At 40.2% G+C, this 23910-nt stretch overlaps 1 protein-coding gene across 13 annotated transcripts in view; it reads left to right on the forward strand.

The window, feature by feature from the left end:
* Positions 1-23910, forward strand: part of CPEB1 (cytoplasmic polyadenylation element binding protein 1) — a 91212-nt gene that overhangs the window by 2954 nt on the left and 64348 nt on the right. For 9 of the 13 annotated variants that reach the window (XM_042940895.1, XM_042940891.1, XM_042940892.1 and 6 more), the window contains exon 2: positions 13162-13336. The exons of 1 other annotated variant lie outside the window; for it this stretch is intronic. In XM_042940895.1, coding sequence (XP_042796829.1) covers positions 13162-13336 — 175 coding nt within the window. Of the gene's footprint in view, positions 1-5000; positions 5158-13161; positions 13337-14458; positions 14560-23910 lie in introns of those variants that run through there. 3 more of the 13 variants (XM_042940898.1, XM_042940899.1, XM_042940901.1) reach the window with 2 other exon arrangements.

The raw sequence follows: 23910 nt of genomic DNA on the forward strand, positions 1-23910 counted from the left end.
GAACCTTACTTAACTGCGTTGGAGGGAATGTCTGGTTGTGGAAGTCAGTGTGGGTCTTCTGAGCATTAGTGCAGCGGCGTTGCCGTCGGGAGGAATGTGCTGCGTCTATCATTCCACCATGTGTGTCAGAGCGGTTCGCTGATCTGAGAGAGCCTGAGGTCTGGAGAAATCGGGCTCCTCCCCCTGGGGCGGGGGTGACCCTCCCAACCCTCTGCACAAAAGACTTTCCTTTTTCAGGACAGTTAAAATTCTCATAACTTTTGAGATTAGGCAAATGTGAAATTAGATAATTGTTTGAAGACTCCAAAAAGAGAATGTGGCTTATTAAGTCTCACCTTTTCTCTCATAGCTAAGATTCCCAAAATCATGCCTCCTAGATTTCCAGGAAGAATTAATAGGGGTTTTAGCAGTACTTACTGAGATCTTCTTGAATAAGCTTCCAGGGCGTAAGATGCCTCTCTTTGCCAGGAATGAGAGACTGGGTTTTCATTCTGGGTAAAACTGGGTAAAATTTAGACTGGCCGCAGTGTACAGAGCCACACTAGCAGAGGTAAAGGGATTTGTACCTTTTATTTCTGTATTTTATTCCCAAAGGGTTTAAAGCATAAAGCAGTAAAGACCATTTTGCCAGAGGGATTTTTCTGTGAAAATTCACAGAGAAATATAGACTTGATAGCTTTTTTTTTTTTTTTTTTTTTTTTTTTTTTAAAACCTGTGGTCTGGACAGTTTTTGGAAGGTTGGAAGCTTTAAAATGTTACCTGTTTCCAGCTGCTTTTCTAGCAGACCTTCTTAGCCCAAGCACTCAGGAGTTTAGTGTTTGTGAATTTAGGGGTGGGCAGGAAGAGTGAGATGACTAAAGTAGCTCTCTGCTGGTACTTTAGTGTTTACGTGATAGGCAATATCTGTGCAGATCTTCTCATTCATTGGTTTCAGGTCCCTCGTCTAAATGACCATTCCCTAAAATTATGTGTTTGTTTGAAGTGCAAATTAATTAGTGGGTTTGTACCTCTGGCTTGAAGTTTGGGACAGGAATGCATACCAAACCTGGATATTAAGGGTAGGCTGTTATCTTCAGTAGCTAGTGGTGGAGTGAGTAAAAGAAATCATAGGATCAAATAACAAATTATTTTCTTTCCTATGGGAGAGCTGTGCTAATCCCATCCTGTTTTGCAAATCTTCTTTTCCTAGGCAGTATCTAAGCTGTACTGACTCTGGGGAGAACTTGCCAGAAAGCCTGGGGATAGAGGGTGAGGGGATTAGTAAGGGGGTTGGACCCAGAGGTTGGAGTAGAGGAGGCTACAAGAATTTTTGCTTCGATCTGTTGTTTGATTTAAAGCCAAGAATCCTTGATCGCACCTGCCTCCTTGGCCCCCCACATTGCAGCTTTGGAAGTGCTTTGTTTTCTTTCCTGCCATTGTTGCAGCCTGCTTTGGTTATACCTCCTCATGAGAGCTCAGCCACTTTAGTGAGCACAAATTTTAAGTGCTGAAAGTTTTTATCTTCAAGGTAGGAGCCCCCCCCCCCCAAAGAAGAATATCTGTTATAATAAACTAGCTGAAAAGGTGGAATGAACCAAGGTACATAATGTGTGTTAATATTTCCTATATTTTATGGGGAAAATTATCTGACTTTCCATAAAAAGTCAGTAACCAAAGTTCAGTATTAAATTTGCATTGTAAACATAATTTTCAGTAAGTTTTCTTATTTGGGATTTAAAAAGCCTCCAGTCAGGGATTATTTTGCTTCCTTAACGTATAATATGTTTTTAAATAACAGGCGTGGGGGGGAGGGAGAAATTCCTGACTAGTTGGGGTAGATCTTTGCTTTCAGTAGCACAGAAGAACCCTTAGGCATGGATAACATTTGAATTCTACTTTGTTTTTTTAGTATTGCTGTATGGTTGGAACACTTGTTGGATTATAGTGAGTGAACACTCTTTGTTTTGATTTTTAAGGCATTTTGTGATTACTTGCCTTGAGGTAATTGTAGAATCCCTAGAGGGCAGGTCTAAAGATTGATTTGTGTGTGAAAAATGGGTCACGGTTGTATCTAGCTGTTGATTCTGGGAGTAACTTAGCTGTAATCGCGTTACTGGTTTCTTTATTCTTGGTCAGCGTTATATGCTGATATGTGTACCATCCTGACAGATTTAGCACGATGGCCAGAAGTCTGTCTCCTTGGATAAAGGTATGGGAGTTGCTTTCTGTTGGAGGAAAGCGGTTACCTTGAGCTGTTTTTGTGTTTTTTTTTGTTGTTTTTTTTTTTCCTTTTGACAGAACACTTAATCTCTTACTACTTAACACCTGTGCTCTCTGCATTCTGGCTTTGTGCTCCTGGCTTCTGGCTCTGATACCATCTGTCTCCCAAGTCTGTCCTTTCTCCTGAGACTGTTGTGCTTGTTTGTTTGTTTGTTTGTTTGTTTAAGCTGTAATTTTGGAATGGTTTTGAAGCTTAGAAGATATTAGAGACCTGTCGGTCTCCCAGATGTAACTTGGAGTTGACAACACAGATCCTAATGGCTATTTTCACGGATGAGAGAATTAAGCTGAGAATGAAAAGTGGTTGTTTTAGGGGCGCCTGGGTGGCGCAGTCGGTTAAGCGTCCGACTTCAGCCAGGTCACGATCTCGCGGTCCGTGAGTTCGAGCCCCGCGTCAGGCTCTGGGCTGATGGCTCGGAGCCTGGAGCCTGTTTCCGATTCTGTGTCTCCCTCTCTCTCTGCCCCTCCCCCGTTCATGCTCTGTCTCTCTCTGTCCCAAAAATAAATAAAAAACGTTGAAAAAAAAAATTAAAAAAAAAAAAAAAAAAAAAAAAGTGGTTGTTTTAAGTCCATTCAGCGAGTGGATGATAGAACCAGAACTTGAACTCTGGTCTCTTCCTTTCCAGATGGGTATTTCTAGAATTCAGGCACCTTGACCTTTGCTGTATTGGTCTCTGAGACTTAAAATCTCGGTCTCGTGAGACTCTATAGCTTTCCCCTTGCCCTGTCTGATCTTTTCTTGTCCTGGCACTTAGAAGCTTTCTCATCCCCCTGAATGCCACATTCCTTATGGTTCATTCTGTTGGCTCTTTCTTGTCCCTTTATACAGAGGGCCTGTATATTCTTGCAGCACTAGTTCTCTCTCTGTGTGACCAGGCTTGAGGTTGTTCTCCAACTGTAATAGCGTTACTGGTTTCTTTATTCTTGGCCAGCATTATATGCTGATATATGTACCATCCTGACAGGTTTAGCATCATGGCCAGAAGTCTGTCTCCTTGGATAAAGGTATGGGAGTAGCTTTCTGTTGGAGGAAAGCAGTTACCTTGAGCCCAGCCCTGATTGTTCTCAGAATCCATAGTTCTGACTGGCTTACTGAATGAGTTCTATCTTGCTGAAGTACAGTGAACCCAGCAGTTTTAAAAACAGAACCAATTTTTTCCCCTTACTTCATCTCCTGGGGCCAATCTGATTCTATCCCCTCTACCCGATTAGTCTCTTTTCCCCCCAACTAGACTGTAGTATCCTCTAGGGGGAGAGAACGTGTTTGGGTGTTCTGATTTTTATTTATTTATTAAAAAAAATTTTTTTTAACGTTTATCTATTTTTGAGACAGAGACAGAGCATGAACGGGGGAGGGTCAGAGAGAGGGAGACACAGAATCTGAAACAGGCTCCAGGCTCCGAGCCGCCAGCACAGAGCCCAACGCGGGGCTTGAACCCACAGACCGCGAGATCATGACCTGAGCCGAAGTCAGACGCTCAACCGACTGAGCCACCCATGCGCCCCTGATTTTTATTTTTTTAATGTTGATTTATTTTTGAGAGAGAGCACATGCAGGGGAGGGGCCGAGAGAGAGGGACAGAGGATCTGAAGCAGGCTCCACACTAACAGCAGCAAACACCATGGGGGCTTGAACTTACGAACTGTGGGACCATGACCTAAGCCGAAGTTGGACTCTGGAACTGACTGAGCTACCCAGGCACCCCCTTTCTTTAACATTTTTCAGTTACTGGAGGCCCCAGTACAGACACTAGGTAAATACATATTTGCAGCTTTCCTTTGGAAACTATAAAGCCTTGATGTGGTCTAACTCTGTGTCTCTCTTAGCCCCTGCCACCTTTCCTTCCTTCTCCCTTACCATGGCCACTGCTAGTTCAGGCCTCCCTTCAGTATTTTCAGTCTGGTCTTTACCTTTTTCCTCAGTTCTTGGCTGCTCACACCCACCACTCTGGAGCGCTACCATACTAGTGGTCCTGTTGCTCCTCAGACCTATCCTCCTGGGATTGCAGAGCAGAATCACTTCTAGTACAGTTTATTGGCATTGCCTTGATTCCTGCGAAGGTGCCAGTTTTACCCACTCGTTACTTTACTTTTGTATCATCGTTGCAAATGTCAGCATAGTGAAAAAAGAAATTGGTATTTTAAGGTTATGAAGGTAGTTTTAGCCGTGTGGATTTCTGAAAGGGCTTTGTGGACCTCACGAGTGCACAGACCTCACTTGGAGAACTGCTTCCACACAGTAAGGGCCAGTCCCCTTGGTAGCGTACGAAGCCCATCATGGTCTGGCTTCAGTCTAGTAGTCTACTGGTCTCCTCCTTGAATCTTTTTAAAATTGAGAGAGAACGTACATATGGTAAAAGGCACTAATTGTAAGTGTATAGCTTGGTTAGTTTTTACATGTTGATGTTATTTTTATATACCTAAGAAACTGCCACACAGATGAAGATCTAGAATGTTCCCTTCACTTGTTAAGATTCCCTTGTGCCCTTTGCCATTCTGTATCTCACCCTTGACCCCCCCCCCCCCATGAACTACTGTTCTGACTTCTGTTGTCATTGATTGGTTTTGCCCATTTTTGAACTTACAAATGAAATCGTGTAGCATGCACTCTTTGGTGTCTGACACCCCCCCCCCCAGCTTAATTTAATATCTGAGATTTCTACAAGTTGCAGTGGAAGCCCGAATTGATTGCTATAATCCTACCATTTCCAGAATTAATAGAGTGAATTACTACACCTAAACTGTGCAAGCAATGTGATTTATGCTGAATACCTGCTTCCCTCCTGGAGTCTGGAATTTGGGTGTATTCCAGGCAGAGGCTGCCTTTGTGACCACCCCTCAATAAAAAACCCTGGGAGCCAAGTTTCTAGCAAGCTTCCCTCGTTGGCAACATTTCAGGTATGTTGTCACAACTTGTTGCTGGGGGGAGCTAAGCGATTAAGTTTATCTTCTATGACTCTCCTGTAAGAGGACTCTTGGAAGCTTGTACCTGATTTCCCCCAGACTTTGAACCATGTGCCCTTTCCCTTTGCTGGTGTTTCTCTGTATCTTCAGGCTGTAATAATTAGCTGTATGTGCTGAGTACCACTCTATGCTGAGTCCTGTGGGTCCTCTTGGTAATTGATCAAATCTGGGGGTGGTCTTGGGGACCACCAGCACTGTGGGTGTTTTGTTTCTCTTCAGAGTTTGAGTATAAAACTGCTGTGACTATTGTACCTGCCTTTTTATAGTCCTGTATACTTCTTTCTCTTGTATATGGGAGCCTGAGTGCAACTTCTGGGTCATAGCATAGTGTCCCTTGCAATTAAAATTCTAGCAACAGCGAACTTCTAGTTGCCTGAAAGCACCCATTTCATCCCCCCTTGCCCTTGTACATGTTCTTTTTTGCCAGACTGCCTTCCCCACTCCTACTATGAGTGTATGGTAAAACCTTTTAATATTTTCACCTCCCTAATACCCTTGTTATTTCTTTATATATTTATTGTTGAGCTTACAAAATAGCATGTAACATACTCGATGTGCTTGTGTTCCCATTAGACTAACTCCTTGGGTGCAGGGATTGTCTTATTTACCCTCCGTCTCCAGAATGGCTCCTGGCATATGATGAGAATACAATCAGTAAATGTGATTGTAATCTTTGGGTCTGCAATCACCAGGTTATGTTGTTATGGGTTCTTTATTTTTTGTTCATGTAAATTGTCTCTGGTCTGAGGGGTTTAAAACTCCCAACTGCTGAAATGACTTTGAGTGGCTTGGGGCTTTGACAGTGACAGAGCTAGAATTGGTGACTAAAGTTTTATTTTTCATCCTGTCTTAACATTGAAGGAGTCACTACCATTTATGGAGGTTGTGATTGAGGTGGTCGAACATGCCAGTGAAAGGCATGTGATGTGGGTCTGCCTTCCTGTGGTGTCTGAATTGAGTACCTGCAAATGTGGCAGATATGATACTGAGTACTGCTTCAATGAAGGTCTTTGAGGGCCTTACCATTTATAAAATGCAGAGCTAACAGTGCATATAGCTAACAGTTGGATAGGTAACTGTGATAAGAGCTACAATTTTGGTGGCCGTGTGTTCTGGATATTCTTGAGCAGTCGTGGTATTAAATATTTCCTTCATGTTCTCATAAACCTGTCCTGGAAATTGTAGGATTTCCTTTCCCAGACTGAGTTTATTGTGTGTGTGTGTGTGTGTGTGTGTGTGTGTGTGTGTGTGTGTGAAAGAGAGGGAGAAAGAAAGAGAGGGAGAAAGAGAGAGGGAGAAAGAAAGAGAGGGAGAAAGAAAGAGGGAGGAGGGAGAGAGAGATGCATTAGATATACTCTGTGGAAACTGAAAACTAATCAGAAAGGAGAGATCCAGAAGAAAGGGGTTCCTGAATTAAATGAGTGGAGAAGAGTTAAGGATCAGATCCCCCAAAATACCAAGTAAGGTGAACTTGAAATGGTGGTTGGGTTTGGCAACTATGAAGTCCTTAATTTAGGAGTTCTGTGGCGTCTTTTTGCAGCTTTGTGCCAGCAGGATATCGTGGGTTCAGGGGACAAATGGGTTAAGAAGTATAGCACCTTTTTAGAAAGTTGGTAGTAGAGCAAAAGAAAGAAGGCAGTGACTTGGGAGGATGTTTTAAGTCAAGGAAGATTTTTTTTAAAGATGAGAGAGCCTTGGGCATACTTACAGATTGTTGGGAAAGAACCAGTGGAGAAGAGAGGAAAGTCAGGTCGTGAAGGAGAGGAAGAAGGGGTGGTATCTTGAATTTTGTATCTGGTGATGGATTTATTTTGTCTCTCTGTAAGGACCTGCAGCCATTTCTCCTTTATTACTGGTGAACCTCCCTATCCAGCCCTATTCCTCTGCTTTCTTTCATTGAATTTACTGTGTTCTGTATCCACTCTGTGTTTATTCTCTGCTTGTCTGTTCTTCCCACACTTACGGAAATTCTGATTTTTCATTAGTCTCTAGCTAATTGTCACACTATTCCAGATACCTTAATTTATTCTTCTCCTGTGTGTAGCATTTTGTGCTTACCTCAGTCTCCATTTACCTAACTAGATTTTCTTCTCCCACTTAACTAATTCTCCTTTGGGCAGGGATTATGTTTTATCTGTCTGTAATCTCAAAATCTAATGTAACAGGCTTTTAGTACTTATGAAATACTAGATTGAACTCTGTGAAGCTGCCATTTTGTTGGTTGCAAAAGGTCGAGTATTGGCAGTTTTGTATGGACCAACATAATACATTTTAATTCTTTCCAGTGTTGTACAGAAGACTCGAGGTGGAATTTCAGTTAAGAATGGACAAGTAAGGGTCAAGGAGAAAGTCAAACATAGAGAAGCACTTCTTAGCTACAGACTCATTGAAGTTCAACCAGAAACTGGCTTTGAGTGACCAAGTGACCAAAGCAAAGGTGGACATTTGGCTAGATGATTTACATTCTTCCATAAAGATAACCTGTCAATTCCTCAGGTGAAACTGTAGCCATTTCCTAATCTTTGGTCTGAATAACATTTTTGTAAGTGGTTGTTCATATAAGGACTGTTCAGAATTGTGGTTAAACAGTATCCTCAGAATCATGAGTGTAAATCCTATAGAGGTTTTTTTCAGCGTTATTACTATAAAGATAAAAGCAAATTGCCAAAGTACGTCTGTGAACTAGTTCTTCAGGGGCATCTAAGTATATTGCCCCCGATATACTGTTGGTGTATCTTAATTAAACAAAACCTAAATGTTCAAGATGAATGCTTTCAACTAAAAAAGATGTAATTAGAAAATCTTATTCTCAAAAATTTTTTTAATCTTAATTTTTTCAACCTAACGCTTTGTTTTAATTTACATCCAAATTAGTTAGCATATAGTGCAACAATGATTTCAGGAGTAGATTCCTTAATGCCCCTTACCCATTTAGCCCATCCCCCCTCCCATACCCCCTTCAGTAACCCTGTTTGTTCCCCATATTTATGAGTCTCTTATGCTTTGTCTCCCTCCCTGTTTTTATATTACTTTTATTTCCCTTCCCTTCTGTTCATCTGTTTTGTCTCTTAAATTCCTCATATGAGTGAAGTCATATGATATTTGTCTTTCTCTGACTAATTTCACTTAGCACAATACCCTCCAGTTCCATCTACGTAGTTGCAAATGGCAAGATTTCATCCTTTTTGATTGCCAAGTAATACTTCATTGTATGTATGTGTAGATATATACCACATCTTCTTTATCTGTTCATCCATCGATGGACATTTGGGCTCTTTCCATACTTTGGCTATTGTCGATAGTGCTGCTGTAAACATTGGGGTGCATGTGTCCCTTCGAAACAGCACACCTGTATCCCTTGGATAAATACCTACTGGTGCAATTGCTGGGTCATAAGGTAGTTCTAGTTTTAATTTTTTTGAGGAGCCTCCATACTGTTTTCCAGAGTAGCCGCACCAGCTTGCATTCCCACTCAGAAAATTTTTTAATGTGAACACAGTTTTGCTGGAAGCTTAGTAGATTGCGATCTGTGGACCCCAGGTTAAAACTCCGTCTTGAAGAGTAAAGTGTGTGCCCTTCAGAGAGTCTTCCTTAAATCTCTCAACTGGCTTTCATGAATCCATAGTAAATAATTAGCAGAAATGGTCTTGAGGTCTGCAATATAGGTATTGTGTTTTTGATTAAAGGCAAATTATATCAACTCAGAGATGGTAAAGTTGGCATTCATTATGACCATTAAATAACCCCAGGCCAGGATTTTGACCTAAAAGAATGGCCATCCTATTACCATGTTGATCCTGGATTGTATGGCATCTGAAGGCAAGACCAGTATTTCCAATTAGACCGTTCTAGCATACAAATAAGTATAAAATTTGGGCATATTATTCTTTAATTAGAACACATAGCTATGTGGTATGGGTTCAGATTTTTAAAGTGTTATGAGGGACAGTTTCAAACCACAAATGGAGAAAAACCTCCAGTTGTGTGCTAAACAAGTAAATAAGCTTCTTGGTGAATTTCACTGGGATGAGCCTATACAGGCACTTTATAGATTTCTCATTACTACAAAGTCTGCGAAGTAGGTGGTACTCCACTTGAATACCCAAGACAACCAAGGCTCCTAGAACATACCTAAATGGTAGATTTAGTATTTGTACTCCACAGGCTGTCCTGTGTTCTGCTTTGTGAAACAGTGATTCAGTTTTGGGGGAAGATTCTTCCCTTCTGGAAAAAAGGAATGCTTTTTTTTTTTCTGTCGTCTCCCTGCCCCAACCAGTTGAGAATTACTGGTGTAGGAGACCAGTGTTGGTTCATGATGGGAGTGTCCATTTTCACCTATTGACCAGGAGAACATTGAGGCCTGCTATAAAATAGCTTGTATCCATAGAGATTCATCATGAGCCATTCATTCTGACAGTAAGTAGGTACAATTAGTTTTATCTTGACATCAGTTTTAGTCCCTGACAGTAAGAATTCCTGCTTTTCATTTCTAGCTTTGCCAAGTAATTTGCTCCGTTGATCCATAGTTCTCAATAGTGTTAAGATTTGCATTCTAAGCTTCTGATCTGTCTTAAAGCCTCCTTTCCTGTTCATCATGAAAGACCAAATAAAGGTTAAAAAAAAAAAACAAAAAACCACCTAGCAAATGGTCCCATTTAAGGGCGAAATATGCCAGAAATAACTGAAAACTACCAGACAAGAGTGGTATAACCCAGGGAGAAAACTGTTTGTATTTATGGTAAAACATTGGTAGGAACTCAGACCTATAAAGTGATCAGTCAGGATAGAATATACAGAGTAATGGGTGTGTAAGTATGGGTGTGGATAAGAGATAGTGTTTTGAAGATGAGACACTGAATTCATTTAGCTGAAGAGTTTAAAGGATTGCTAAATTCTGCAGTAGGTACAGGTTTTGGGCAGTTTGATTTGTGTCCTGTCTTAAGTCTTTTTAATTAAGCTTTCTGAATCAAACGATTAGGAAAGTTAGGCATAGAAGGGCCTGGGGTCTTCAAAAGAGTAGTTTCCCTGAGTCTTTAGTACATTATTCTCTTTTAATGAGCAAATAGTCTTTTATTCAGGGATCCTTGTGGTGGCCCCTGAGCCCTTGGTGCAGTAGTGATACTACTGATAGCGAACATTCATCTGTTCAGCACATAATTATGTTCCAGGTACTGTGGCAAGCATGTTATATGCACTAATTCACAAAGAGCTCTGTGAGACCTTGTTACTACTTTTATCCCTATTGTACACATAAGGAAAGTAGATCCGTTCCCCATCTGATATTGCTGGCTTTGATTTTTTTTTTTTTTTAACCCCCTTCCAAATTGGTTATTCAAGGCAAACCACTGGTACTTACTGATTAGGCAGTTTGGGGTATTAATTGAACACTCCATTTACTTGTGTTCTAATTACCTGGACTCCTCTAGATAACTGGCTTGGCAGACCTGAGAGGAGGAGAGGGAGGGAGACATTCCAGATAGCATTAGCCTTGAGTTTCAGAGTTACGGTGCATGTTCATAACGGTATTGGGAGTGGGGCAGATTTGGGTCAGGCCTAATTTTTTTTTTCAGGATGCTTGAGATGGTACGATTCTTAGACCTTGCCCTACTCCTGGGGAAGCAGGTTTCTCCCAGAAGGCCTGTGGGCCCGCATCATCCCCTCACCACAGTGGCACTTTGCTCACAGGCTCTGCCTCTCTTATTTCACATAGTTGCTTGAGGTCTTCTGAGACTATTAGGGTGCTACCTCTTTGCTTGTAAGTGTGGCCAGGATCTGGGAATCCATAGATCTACAGCACATCTGTACTAGTAAATAAAAATCAGATTGTGTATTAAGAGAGGCCCTTTAAAGTTTTGAAACCTTTGATATAGGAGGTTGTTCTAATCCTGAACCTGGCATGAGGCCTTCTTTCCAGTTTGCTGTCTTCTATACCCAGTGCCCCACCACATTGGGCCGCTTCTGATAATGCCCTTCTGTTCTCTGTGTGCTTCACACCTTCTTCCTATCTTTACTTTCAGGCACATTGTCTTCTTCTGAGCTCCCTTGGCTGAGAGGACAATATAGGATTACAGCCAACTGTAGCTTATGTCGTAACTGTTAACAACACGACCAGATCTTAGTTCCCTTTCCAGACTTCAGAAATCTCTTTTTGGTTGGATCTCTAATCTGCCTCCCCTTTGGGTGCTCACTGTACATAGCAGGCAATTGGTTAAAGTTTATTAGGCAGTGAATGAGGGAGGCATGTAGCTTTAAGATCTACAGATTGATTGTAAATGCTTGCATCTTAGCCTTTGTGATGTTGCCTTAGTGAGGTTGAGAATCATCTTAGAAATCTACAGTTGTGAACAGGGCCTTGTGTCTATGGGTTTAGCTGTTCTCAATGGTGGCTTCTGGAAGGTTTGGGAAAATGACCCAGGGAATATGCAGGACTGTGCGTTCTGGTCATCCTCACAGCTTCCAACGGATACAGTCTTTTCAAGAGCTTGAGAATGATATGGGATTCAAGTTCGTCCCTTTAAGACCATCCTATAGAGTTGATAAATTCTGTGCTTCTGCTCCTTCTCCTGCTTACCTGAACATTAATAGGCACCCAGCTTTTTAGAATTTTGTTTTGAAGTGACCAGCTGTAAGATCCTAGGTGCTAGTTTCCTTACTTGGTCTGCTTTTTGCTGATTTTCCCCAAGATCATTGGGAATCCTAGAGCTGGTGACTCTGTCAGCCATTATATCATTGCTTACTATGTCAGGCATCACATGTGGTGAGAGAGGGAGGGAGATTGAAGAGTGAAGAGATTTCTGTCTGGGACACCTAGCAGATGGTGGTGTTATCTACTGAGATACCACATAAACCATTCCCTTTGGATGGTGTTTGTACACTCTTGGTGCTTATTGTGTCTTCTGTAGTTGTATCTTCAGGTGTAAAAATAGCAGCTACCATATACCAGGCTCCATGCTAAGTGCTTTAGATATCTCATCAAAAGGTTGGTAGGTACTCTTCCCATTTCAGAAATAGGGCAACTGAGGCACAGAGGTTAAGTAACTGACGATAAATGGCAGAACCAAACTCTTTAATGAGATACAATTCACATAAGCATAAAATTCAGTAATTTTTAGTGTACAGTTTTGTGATTTATCACCCTAATCTAATTTTAGAGTATCTTCATTATCTCATTATTATAAACCTTGTACCCATTAGCCACTATCCCCAAACCTTCTTCCCTGTCCACCCTGAGATGAAGACAACTCATCTCCTATAGATTTGTCTGTTTGGGACATTTCATATTAATGGGCTAATAATAGGTGGTCTTCTGTGACTGACTTCTTTCACTTAGCATAGTGTACTTGAGGTTTATCCATGTTGTAGCATGTATCAATATTTCCTTTTTTTAATGTTTATTTTTGACAGCGAGAATGAGTGCAAAAGGGGCAGAGAGGGGGAGACAGAGGATCCGAAGTGCCTCTGAACTGACAGGGGAGAGCTCTGTGAGGGGCTTGAACTCACTAATAGTGAGATCATGACCTGAGCTGAAGTCAGACGCTTAACCGATTGAGCCATCCAGGCGCCCCGGTCCTTCATTTTTTTAATTGCCAAATAGTATATAGATCAGCCTCCAAGATTTGAATCTCATATTTCTGGTTCTGAAACTCCTGCTGCTGCCACACCATGCTAATTCCTATACATGTCCTATTAGATTAGAAAGTTCTGGGGCAATATCTTGTATTTAGGTGTTTTGTTGTTTCACCCCTCTTTTAGTTTTCTCAAGATACCTCGCTCATAATAGGACTCCTCAGGTATTTTAGTATATAGGTAAGAAATTCAAGTCCTTGTTACTTTATCTAACTCACAGTGTTGGATTTAGGAGTAAGGGAGTGTAGAAAAACCTAAGTATCTTTTCTGGTGTCTAGGAGGAAAACCTAAATATCTTTTTTCTGTGTGTAGGAAGAAGAAGCTGGAAGGATAAAAGATTGTTGGGACAACCAGGAAGCACCCGCACTCTCCACGTGTAGCAATGCCAATATCTTTCGAAGGATAAATGCCATATTGGATAATTCTCTGGATTTCAGTAGAGTCTGCACTACACCCATAAACCGAGGAATTCATGATCATTTGCCAGGTGACTTAGATTTGAAAATTTAGTGTGTGTATGTATGTATGAAAACCTACACTAGGCATGTATGTAGAGCTGTTTCTAGGAAGCTTTCTTGTGAAGCTTGTAAAGAATGACCTTGAATCTCTGGTGACACTTGCCCCTTTTTGTAGCTTACTTTGTGGATTGGGTTCACTTCTGAGTGAAGACTGACTTTGATTTATAATGTACAAGTCTATTTTATGACACACAAAAAGATAAAAAAGGATAGGTCAAAGGTATCAGGACTATTTATATATAGAATTATAATAGTCATATATGTAATTAGATTTTCTGGTAGCCACATTTAAAAGGTTTGTTTTTTTTTTTTTGAAAAGTGACATTAATATTTACCTAGCCTAACAAAATATGTGAGTATGTAATCAGTATAAAAACTGTTAATGAGATATCCTATTTTGTTAGTACTAAGACTTCAGTATATATTTCACATTTACTGCACTGCTCAGTTCGAACTAGCTGCATTCCAAATGCTTGGTGGCCACATGATTAGTGGCTGCTGTATTGGACAGTGCATCTCTTGAATAATTGCTTTTACACATGAATGTGGGTCAGCAATCATTGAGATTTTTTTTAATCTTATTTTTGAGAGAGAGAGAGAGAGAGAGCAGGTAGGGGAGGGGCAGAGAGAGAGAGAGAGGGAGACACAGAATCTGAAGCAGGCTCCAGCTTCCAGGCTCCGAGCTGTCAGCACAGAGCCCAGAGTGGGGCTGGAACTCACAAAACGTGAGTTCATGATCTGAGCCGAAGTCAGATGCTCAATCGACTGAGCCACCCAGGTGCCCAGCAAGCATTGAGTTTTCGTGATATTTAGGATATTCCATAGGATAGTGGAGGGGAGAGGGCAGCATCCCCTGAAGGTGGTATTTCACAAGGAGACTCGGATGTCCTGACAGTGCTGTGTCATAAGCATTTGTGGAAGTTGCAACATGTTGATGGAGTGTTTGTTGTTGGGGTTATTTTAGTTGAAAGTTGAACATATTTTTAATTCTTTAAGTGGATCTTAAAGAAATTTGGCAATAGTGGGATTTGCAGAATAAGAACTGGCAATTGCTGCTCTTTCATTATAAATTCTTTGATTTACTTCCTAAGTTGACGTTGGAAATCATTCCCATAAAGATGCAGGCGTATATGAACATAAAGTAGCTAAATGTCTGAAGGAGAGATGTCCTCACAAAGGAGACTGACCTGTGGTAACTATAGAATTTATTTCTAGTACATTGTTCTAACTGGAGGGCAAATGGGAGAAGGACATAGGAACTAGGAATGCTGGTACGTCTGGTCTCTTCAAACTTCCAATAAAGTACATGTGTATTTTCTATTAATTGGTGTACATCATGAGCTAATAACAACCCTTACTCTTCTTTAGCTTATGTCAATTTAAAAACTCACAAAATCTCGATTCAACGTATGTGTTGTTTTTCTTCTTTGAGAAGATTTCATGAATTATATTTCAATATGAATGACCCTCAACAATGGCTTAAATTTCACTGGGTTGCCTCAGACATGCTGGGAACTTAGGCATACCTCAGAGAAATTGTGGGTTGGGTTCCAGACTGCCACAGCAAAGCCGATACTGCAATGAAGTGAGCCAAAGGAATTTTTTGGTTTCCTAGTGAATATGGAAGTTATATTTATGCCATTCTGTAGTCTATGATGTGTGCAATAGCATTATATATGTAAAAAAATTGTTCATACTTTAAAAATACTTAATTGCTAAAAAAAAAAAAAGGCTAACCATCATCTGAACTTTGAGTGGGTCATAGTCTTTATGCTGGAGGAGGGTCTTGCCTTGAGGTCTATGGCTGCTGACTGTTCACAGTGGTGGTTGTGGAAGGTGGGGTGGCTGTGGCAGCTTCTGAAAATAGTATCACCCTTCTTTTAGGAAGGATTCGGTTCCATTTTACGATGAGAAAACGAAGTCTCATCTAGGTTAGAGGACTTGGGCAAGGCTACCTACTAAGTGGCTAATCTCAGGCTTAAATCAAAGTCTGCTGTCACTGTGTTGTTTGGTCACTTTCTGACACTCAGCTCCCACAAACAGCACATCTTCAGGTGCATGCAGGTTTATGCCCAGGTTTTGACTCCTGTGTCTGGTGTGGTCTTGGTTTTATTGGGGCTCCAATGGATGCTGTGACTGCTGCAGCTCAGATTTCTCTTGAGCCAGGCACGCCATAGATGGAGTCCTGGCCTTAGAGCCTAGATCATGCTGTTCTAACATTGGGATGATTGGTTGTCTGTGCAGCTAAGCAGACACTGGTATTTCATTCTGAGATGTGCACAGGTTCCGGGGATGAAGACATGGACATCTTTGGGAGACCTCCTTCAGCTACCACATCAAGGAAAGCAGATGAACCCAACCTTGAATCTGTAGCTCAGGTCCCTCCCTCCAAACTCTGTCTTTAGATTCCTACTACTTAGATTACTAAACACTTGGTCCCACTTCCACAGTTAGCCAAATTCACCAGAAATTCAACAAATAGTTAAGGAATGCGTACTTCATGCCAGTCACTGTTGTTAGGCTTCAGGGATTCCTGACTTTACGTGGTATTCTCAGAACCTGCTCTCCCATCATGGATAATGGGAGAAACTCAATAGAGAAATAAGTAAAATCATTGCAAGTTTTAGTAAGTACTATGAAGTAATGATGTTTTGAGTGACATGGTCAGGCAAGAACTCTCTGGGGAGGTATGTTTAAAACGGAGTAATAAAGGAGGAGAAGAAGCTAGATCTTGTAAAGAGTGTGGGGAAACATTTCAGACAGAAAAGGTTGGACTAAGGCTTCTTAGAGAGCTTGGCATGTTTTAGGCACAGAATGGGGGAGTAGGGAAGGGGGAGTGCCCACACCGTGGCTGCAGGGGTGTTGGGCTAGATGGGGTGGATGTTGTGGGCGTTGCAAAGTCCCTGGATGTTCTTGTGAGAGTTGTCAGAGGTCCATGACTAGTGACATTAAGGAACTGATTTGTCCTCCAAGATCTGATTACCAATTTCTCCCAACAAGATGGAGAACAAAATGGAAGTCGGACCTCTAAGCGGGCTGCCATCCCATGACAGGAAAGGGAGGATCGACTCACCATCTTTGCACTCAGGAAGGGTTCCTGGCATTGCTCCTCTGTTTGCCACTGCAGCTTCTTTACAACTCGGCCTCAAAGATAACTTCTTAGCTTTTAGAAATCATCACGCTCCTTGACTCAGTATGTCGAGATCTGAGAATCTCTCCTACGGAGTAGTAATCAGTGCAAATAAGGATTTATGTAAATGGATACTTAGAGCATCGTTACAGTGGTGAAAATTTGAAAAAGCTTAAGTGTCTCCCAAGAGGGAAATATTTATACTGTATATTCAAGCGATGGAATGTCATGTAGTTAATAGAATAATACCTTTTGAGAATAATCTTTTTACATGTTTAGCTACATAAAAATCTCTGTAATGTAATATGATGTGGAGATAAAGTGTTAATACATATGTATGCATATACATACATACACATTCTTAGTTTTTCCTGAGACCTGTAAAATTCTCAAAAACGTTTATAGTAGGGGAAAAAAATTGGAGTCCATCCTCTCAAACCCTGCCTCTGCCTTCTTATCAACTGAGTATAGGTAATATTCTAAATCCTTTGTTGTCATTTCAGCAGTCTTCCCAGCATCTCCACTTTCTGTGCTCATCCATAAGAAGCAACCCCCCGTCTGTTACAGTTTGATCGTGAGATTTCATCAATTGAGTCCCATCTTCAGGCTCCATTTCTAATTCTTTTTCTCTTGCTGTTTCTACCACATCTGCAGTGACTTCCTCTCCTGAAGTCTTGAACCCCTCAAAGTCATCCATGAGGGTTGGGGTCAGTTTTTTCCAAACTCCTATTTATGTTGGTATTCTGACCTCTTCCCATGAATCATGAATGTTTTTATTGGCATCCAGAATGGTGAATCCTTTCCAGAAGGTTTTCAGTTTACTTGCCCAGATCCATCAGAGGAATCCCTATCTATGGCAGCTATAGCCTTACAAAATATTTCTTAAATAGTAAGACTTGAAAGTTGAAATTACTTCTAGATCCATGGGCTGCAGAATGGATGTTGTGTCAGCAGGTGTGTAAACAACATCGATCTCCTTGTACATCTCTGTCCAAGCTCTTGGGTGACTAGGTGCATTGTCAATGAACAGTAATAGTTTGAAAGAAATCCTTTTTTTCTGAGCAGTAGGTCTCAACAATATTTGGGTTTGCAATATTTAGTGTACCACATTGTAAACAGAAGTACTGTCCGGACTTTGTTGTTCCCTTGACAGAGTCCAGGCAGAGTAGATTGAGCATAATTCTTAAAGGCCCTAGGGTTTTCAGAATGGCGCATGAGCACAGGCTTTGACTTAAAGCCAGCAGCTGCATTAGCCCCTACCAACGGAGTCAACCTGTCCTTTGAAGCCAAGCACTGACTTCTCCTTTCACGCTGTGGAAGTCCTAGATGGCATCTTCTTCTGATTTAGGCTGTTTCATGTGCCCTGAAAACCTTCATTAATTATCTCAGACCTTGTGGGTAACTTACTGCTTTATTTTGCGGTTTTATGGTATAAAAATGGTGTCTTTCCTTAAACCTCATGAACCAATCTCTGTTAGCTTCATATTTGTCTTCAGCTTCCTCCCGTCTCTGTCTTCACAGAAGTGAAGATAGTAAGGGCCTTGCTCTGGATTAGGCTTTGGCCTCTGGGAAGGTTGTGGCTGGTTTGATCTTCTCTGCAGACCATTAAGACTTTCTGCGTATCAGCAGTTAGGCTGTTTGTCTTACGTGTTTGTTGACAAGTAGCACTGTTAATGTCCTCCAAGAACTTACCTTTTGCATTTACAACTTGCCTGTTTGGGACAAGAAGCCTAGCTTTTGGCTTATCTCTGCTTTCAACACACCTTCCTCACTGAGCTTAACCATTTTTAGCTTTTGATTTAAAGTGAGAGACGTGTGACTCTTCCTTTCCCTTGGATCCCTAGAAGCCACTGTAGGGTTATCAATTGGCCTTATTTTGACACTGTTGTGCCTCAGGGACTAGGGAGGCCAAAAAAGAGGGGGAGAGCAGGGGAACAGCCAATTGGTGGAACAGTGTGAACACATAACATTTATCGGTTAAGTTTGTCATTGGTTAAGTGGGCGCAGTTTGTGGCACCCCAAAGCAATTACAGTAGTAACGTCAAAGGTCACAGGTCACTGTAACAATTGCAATAATCATGAAAAGTTTGAAATATTGCAAGAACTACCAAAATGTGACTCAGACACAAAGTGAGCAAATACTGGTGGAGAAATGGCAGTGATAGACTTGCTAAACGTGGGGTGGCCATAAATCTTCAGTTTCTGAAAATGCAATAAAATATCTGGAGTACCTGAAAAATGCAATAAAATAAGGTATGCTTGTATTTGCCATTTTCCATGTATTACATTTGCAGTGTGTCCATATTGACATTTTAAAGTCAAATCAGTGGGTTTTAATGACTGTATAGTAGTAGCATTTTACATAAATGTTATTTATCTGATCCTCTGTTGGAAAATGATTTTTGCTGTTAAAAACAGTATTTTGGTGAACATCTTGTTTGTATCTCCTTATGTGCATATAACAAGAATTTCTTTAGCATATGAACCTAGAAGTGAATTGCAGAGTAATGAGTATATAACTGTCTTCAAAGTGATTTTTATCAGTTTACAATCCTGCCACATTTTCATGAGAGTTGTCCTCTACATCTTTGTAGACCCCAGGTATTGTGATACTGCAAAGTTCAGTCAGTCTGGGGGCACCTGGATGGCTCCTCTGGTTAAGTGTCTGACTCTTGATGTCAGCTCAGGTCATGATCTCCTGGTTTATGAGATTGAGCCCCAAGTCAGACTTTGTGCTGACCGTATGGAGCCTGCGTGGGATTGTCTCTCTCCCTCTCTCAGATCTGCCCCTTCCCCACTGACGTGTGCACACTCTGAAAATAACTAAGCATTTGAAAAATTTTTCAGTCTTGGTGTAAAGCCTACTTAATTTTTTGTCTGTACTGTGAAAAATTTTCTACAGTTAAAATAATACATGAGGCATATATGGTCTGGCATCATCCAAGGAAAGATCCCTAGAACTGGGCCCCAGGGGTCTTTTCTTTTATCCTGTTCTGTCTGGTGTGTTTCTTGAGATTCCGTTATATAATTAAAGTCACTGGCTTAGATGAAATCATGCAGGAAATGCTGTTCTGCTACATAGCTGAACTGTTAAGCAGGATACTAAATTGAATATTCCCTGCCTAGAAAAATCCTTGTCTTGTTCAAGAATGGCTTAGTTATCACCTCTGAAAACTTTTTCTCACATTCTCCTGCCTCTGTTACCGGTAGCGAGATCATTCTTGGCTATTTCAGATTGTTCATTGACCTGTGTGGTGGTCTAAATGTATTCTCAAAACAGAGTAGATAAGAAGAAGCCTATTCAATTTGCCCATTTCATTATAAACCTACACAAAAAATGCAGGCTCTGGATGCAGATTAACTTGAAAACAGATCCTGGATGTGCAACTTGACCTAATTTTAGCTAATTCTCTGAGATTAAGTTGCCCTAACTATAACACAGGAGTAGTAACCGTACCTGTCTATAGGATTTGGGGAAGGTTGAATAAGACATGTATCTTGAATATGTAGAATAGTGCCTGAAACTGCACTTACTTGTTATGTGATGGTACTGATTGTGATGGTGTGGATATATAAAGAACACAGTTGTGTGAGAGCATTGCTGGGGTCATGATTTTTGAAGTTGAATTCCTGGTTTCTGGTTTAGACTACAAAGGACTGGGTCTTAAAATATCCTTGGGTTCCTAATCCTCAGTACTGCGTCTGGCACATGGTGGGGGTCGTTGTATGATTGCTCGATGAATACATTCTCACAAACTGGGTACCGAAACTGAAAGAGGCCCTAATTTTAAGTTCAAATAAGTTCTCTCCCCCACATTCTCTCCCCCACATTCCCTACCTATTAATGTCTAGGATATTTCTTTGTTGTAAAAGAAAATTTACCACCATAACCATTTTTCTAGTGCACAGTTCAGTGACATGATGTACATGCACGTTCTTGTGCAGCCATTATCCCTATAATTCTTCATCCTGTAAGGCTGAAACTCTGTACCCACTGAGCAGTAACTCCCCATTCTTCCCTCATTGCCACCCCCTGGCACTTGCCGTTACACCTTATGTCTTTAAGATTTTGACTGTTCTAACTAGAACATGTAAATAGAATCCTACAGTATTTGTCATTTGTGACTAATTATGTCACTTAGCCATGAAGGTTCATCCACGTTGTAGCATTTGTCAGGATTTCTAAGTGAATAATATTCCATTATGTTGTATACATTACATTTTGCTTATGCCTCATACATTGGTGGATACTTGGTTGCTTCCACATTTTGGCAGTTGTGAATATTGTTGTTATAAACATGAATGTACAAATCTCTTCAAGACTGTGCTTTTGGTTCTTTCAGGTATATGCCAAGAAGTGTAATTGCTGGATCACATGGTGGTTCTGTTTTTAATTTGAGGAACCACCATATTGTTTTCCACAGTATCTGTACTGTTTATATTCCCACCAAGAGTGCACAAGGGCTCCAGTTTCTCCACATCCTCACAAACACTTGTTTTCTGTTTTTTTGTTTTTTACAGTAGCTATCCTCATGAGTATTAGGTCTGGTATCTTATTTAGTTTTGATTTGCATTTCCCTAATGATCAGTGATATTTAGCATCTTTCCATGTGTTTACTTGCTATTTGTATATCTTCTTTGGAGAAACATCTATTCCACTCCTTTGTACGTTTTATTCATTAGGAAGATAGTTTTTTTTTTTAATATAATTTATTGTCAAGTTAGCTAACATACAGTGTACATAGTGTGCTCTTGGTACATTTTTAAATCAAGTTGTTGGTTTTTTGTTCTTGTTGCTAAATTTTAGGAGTTTTCTATATGTTGTAGATATTAATCCTTTATCAGATAGATGACTTTTGGGAATATTTTCTCCTGTTCTGTGGGTTGTCTTTGTACTCTGGAGTGTGCCTTTTGATGTACAAAACTGTAAAATTTTCATGAAATCTGGGGCGTGTGGGGGTAGCTCAGCTTGAGTGTCCAACTCTTGATTTTGGCTCAGGTCATGATCTAACAGTTCATGGAATTGAGCCCTGAGTCAGGCTCTACGTTGACTGTGCGGGGCCTGTTTGGGATTCTCTCTCTCCTTTCTCTGCCCTTACCCCCCTCGTGCACATGCACACGTGCTTTTTCTCTCTCTCTCTCTCAAAATAAATAAACTTTGAAAAAAATTGAAAAATTTTCATAAAACCTAATTTGTCTTTTCATTTTAGAGAGAGTGAGCAAGGGAGAGGGGGGAATTTTAAGCAGGCTCCATGCTTAGTGTGGAACCCAATGTGGGGCTTGATCCCATGACCCTGGGATCATGACCTGAGCAGAAATCAAGAGTCAGATGCTCAACCAACTGAGCCACCCAGGTGCCCCTAATTTGCCTATTTTTTTTTTTTTTTTTGCCTGTTGTGCCTTTTATTTCATATCCAAGAAATCATTGCTACATGCAGTTTCATAAAGCTTTTTGTCCTGTGTTTTCTTCTAAGGTCTTAAATTTAGGTCCTTGATTTATTTTGAGTTAATATTTATAAACGGTCTTAGCTAAACATCCAACTTTATTTGCGGGTGTATATCCAGTTTTCCCAGCACCAGACCATCCTTTCCCCATTGAGTAGTCTTGGCACCCTTCTCAAGAATCATTTGACCATCTATGTAAGGATTTATTTCTGGGCTTTCTAGTCTGTTAGTTTATAGGTCTGTATGTATGCCAATACCACACTGTTTTGGTTACTATAACTTTGTAGTAGGATTTGAAATCGGGAAGTGTGAATCTTCCAACTTTGTTATTTTTCTTCAAGAAAAATAACTTGCTTTTGTTTTTCAGGGTCACTTGAGATTCCATATGAATTTTAGGATGCCTTTTTCCATATGTATTTTGGACAATAGCCCTTTATCAGACACGATTTACAAATATTCTCTCATTTGGTAGGTTACCTTTTCATTTTGTTGGTTAGATGTTAGTAATGTAATCCCACATGTTTATTTTTGCTTTGGTTCCTTAGCTTTTAGTGTCAAGGGTTTTCTACTTTTGCAGCAATGTCACTGGGATGTTTAATAGGCATTGCATGGAATCCATAGATTGCTTTGGGTAGTATTGACATTTTAGTAACATTAAGTCCTCCAGTCCATGAACATTTTTTTTTATGTCCTCTTTAATTTATTTCATCAGTGTTTGTTCATTTTCATTGTGTAAGTCATTGACTTCCTTAAGTCAGTTCCTAAGTAATTTATTCATTTTGATGCTATTGTGGATGGAATTGTTTTTGTAATTTCCTCTTCAGATTGCTCATCGTGATAGAAGTGCATCTGGTATGTATGTGTGTGTGTTGACTTTGTTGCCTGCTACTTCGCTTTTAATTTCATTTATTCTAATAGGAATTTTTTTGTGGACTCCTTTAGGGGTTTCAGCATACATTCATCTACAAACAGGGATAATTATACTTGTTCCTTTCCACTTTGGATGCCTTTTATTTTTCTTGATTAAATACTCTGGCTAGAACTTCCATTATATTGAATAGAAGTGGTAAAAGGTGGGTATCCTTGGTTTTTTTGTTTGTTTTTTTTCCTGATCTTAGGGGAAAAGCTTTTAGTGTCCCCTCATTGAGTATTATGTTTGCTGTGGGTTTTTCATATAATGCTTTTATTATGTGAAAGTTAGTTTCTTATTATTTTGGTGACTGATTTTTATCATGAAAGGTGTTGAATCTTCTCACATGCTTTCTCTGCATCAATTGAAATCATCATGTGTTTTTTTTTTTTCCTTCATTTTGTTGATGTGGCATATAAATTTTTTGTATGTTGAACCATCCTTGGATTCCATGAACAGATCCTATTTGGCCACAATGTATAATCATTTCAGTGCACTACCTGAATTCTGTTTGCTAGTATTTTGTTGAGTATTCTTGTCCAACTTTTGTTTTTGATCAGTGTTCATAAAGAATGTTGGTCTGTAGTTTGCTTGTACTGTCTTTGGTATCAAGATTATGCTGCTTTCATAGAATGAGTTGAGAAGTATTCTCTCCTCTTCAGTTTTTTGGGAAAGTTTGAGAAGGGCTGGTATTAGGTCTTCAAATGTTTGGTAGAGTTTACCAGTGAAGCCATCAGATCCAGGGTTTTTCTTTGTTGGGAGATTTTTAGTTTTGATTCAATCTCCTTACTAGTCCTATGTCTATTCAGATTGTATATTTGTGATTTAGTCTCAGTAGGTTTTGTGTTTCTTGGAGTTTGCCCATTTCATCTAGGTTATTTTTTTTGGTGTATGGTTATTCATATTCTTATAATCCTTTTTATTTTTGTGGAGCACATAGTATTGTCCCCACATGTTGCTGATTTTAGTAATTTGAATCTGTTTTAATTTAGTTCATTTAACTAAAGATTTGTCAATGTTGTTGGTCTTTTCAAAGAACCAGCTTTTAGTTTTACTGA

The sequence above is a fragment of the Panthera leo genome, chromosome B3 (genome assembly GCF_018350215.1).
Source record: "Panthera leo isolate Ple1 chromosome B3, P.leo_Ple1_pat1.1, whole genome shotgun sequence".
Taxonomy (NCBI): Eukaryota; Metazoa; Chordata; class Mammalia; order Carnivora; family Felidae; genus Panthera; species Panthera leo.